At 46.6% G+C, this 1,119-nt stretch overlaps 1 protein-coding gene across 1 annotated transcript in view; it reads left to right on the top strand.

Moving 5' to 3' along the window:
* The window catches only part of cox7a1 (cytochrome c oxidase subunit 7A1), a 5,740-nt gene that overhangs the window by 4,066 nt on the left and 555 nt on the right, over positions 1 to 1,119 (top strand). Inside the window, exons 3-4 of the mRNA XM_008402012.1 lie at positions 405 to 489; positions 1,038 to 1,116. Of these exons, the coding sequence (XP_008400234.1) occupies positions 405 to 489; positions 1,038 to 1,096 (144 nt within the window). The 3' untranslated portion in view covers positions 1,097 to 1,116. The remainder of the gene's footprint in view (positions 1 to 404; positions 490 to 1,037; positions 1,117 to 1,119) is intronic.

Genomic DNA, 1,119 nt, shown 5'->3' with positions numbered 1-1,119 from the left:
TGACCTCAGTTTGACCTCAGTGTGACCTCAGTGTGACCTCAGTGTGACCTCAGTTTGACCCAGGCTCCGTTTCCTTCCTGTCGCTGTGACCCCAGTGACCTGCAGGAGGCGCTGTGGGGTCGACATGCAGTTCGATTCTAATGTTTCATTTCACACCTTGATGGCACTAAATGAAACCTAAACTCTCAACATGACTTTTAAGCTTCTGACCCGCCTTTAGCAGGAAGTTGACCAATCGTCAACTTCCTGCTAAAGGAGCGGACGGACGCTCCGATTGGCTGAAGCTGCTCTGCTTCTGTTCTTTAGCAAACTGAGCTGCAGGTTTGAATCCTGCAGCTTTTTGTCTGCTTGTACTAAAAACATGTCAGAAATAAAGACTTATCCTGTGGTTTCCATGGTTACAGGAAGACAACGGGCTGCCGGTCCACATCAAAGGAGGAACCAGCGATGTTCTGCTGTACCGGGCCACCATGTTGCTGACTGTCGCAGGTAAGAGCCAATCACAGGCTAGATTAAAAAATACATCGATATTAAACAACAGTTAAAATGGTTACATGTTTTAAAAAGGGTAGACAGAGTTATTTATTTGAAAAAGACAAAAATAAAACTTAAATATGGAGCAGGACCAGGAGGTGGTGATGGTTTAGTTTTCTGATCAATCAATTACTAAACTAATCATTAGCAGCAGAAGATGTGATGCGTTTATGAACATGAGTTTCATCTGGACCTTATCGGGTTGGACCAGAACCAGGCTGAAGGACGGAGCGGCTCAGAAAGCTGCAGCGCTGAGGCCTCCTGGCCAGCAGGGGTCACTGTCTGGCAGCAGCGCTGAAGGAGGAACGGGCGCCATGTTCTGCTTCCTTCCAGGTGGAGGTTGCTATGGCAACCACCTTTCTGAGCACTGCTGCAGATCCCCAATAATGTTGGTTAATTAAAGAGAAAGAAACAGAGACTCATATTTAAAGTCATATTTTCACCATGTTACTTGTTTTAGGAAGCAGCCAGATTCTTCTTCTACTCATGTCTGTCCTCTGCAGGAACCTGCTACTCCATCTACTGGCTGCTTGTTGCCTCCATGCCCAAGAAGAAGCAGTGAGATGATCTGCGACATGCAGCGCT

The sequence above is a fragment of the Poecilia reticulata genome, unplaced genomic scaffold (assembly GCF_000633615.1).
Source record: "Poecilia reticulata strain Guanapo unplaced genomic scaffold, Guppy_female_1.0+MT scaffold_159, whole genome shotgun sequence".
NCBI classification, from domain to species: Eukaryota; Metazoa; Chordata; class Actinopteri; order Cyprinodontiformes; family Poeciliidae; genus Poecilia; species Poecilia reticulata.
Note: the sequence above shows the minus strand (reverse complement) of the source record. Positions and strands in the feature narration are given on the sequence as shown.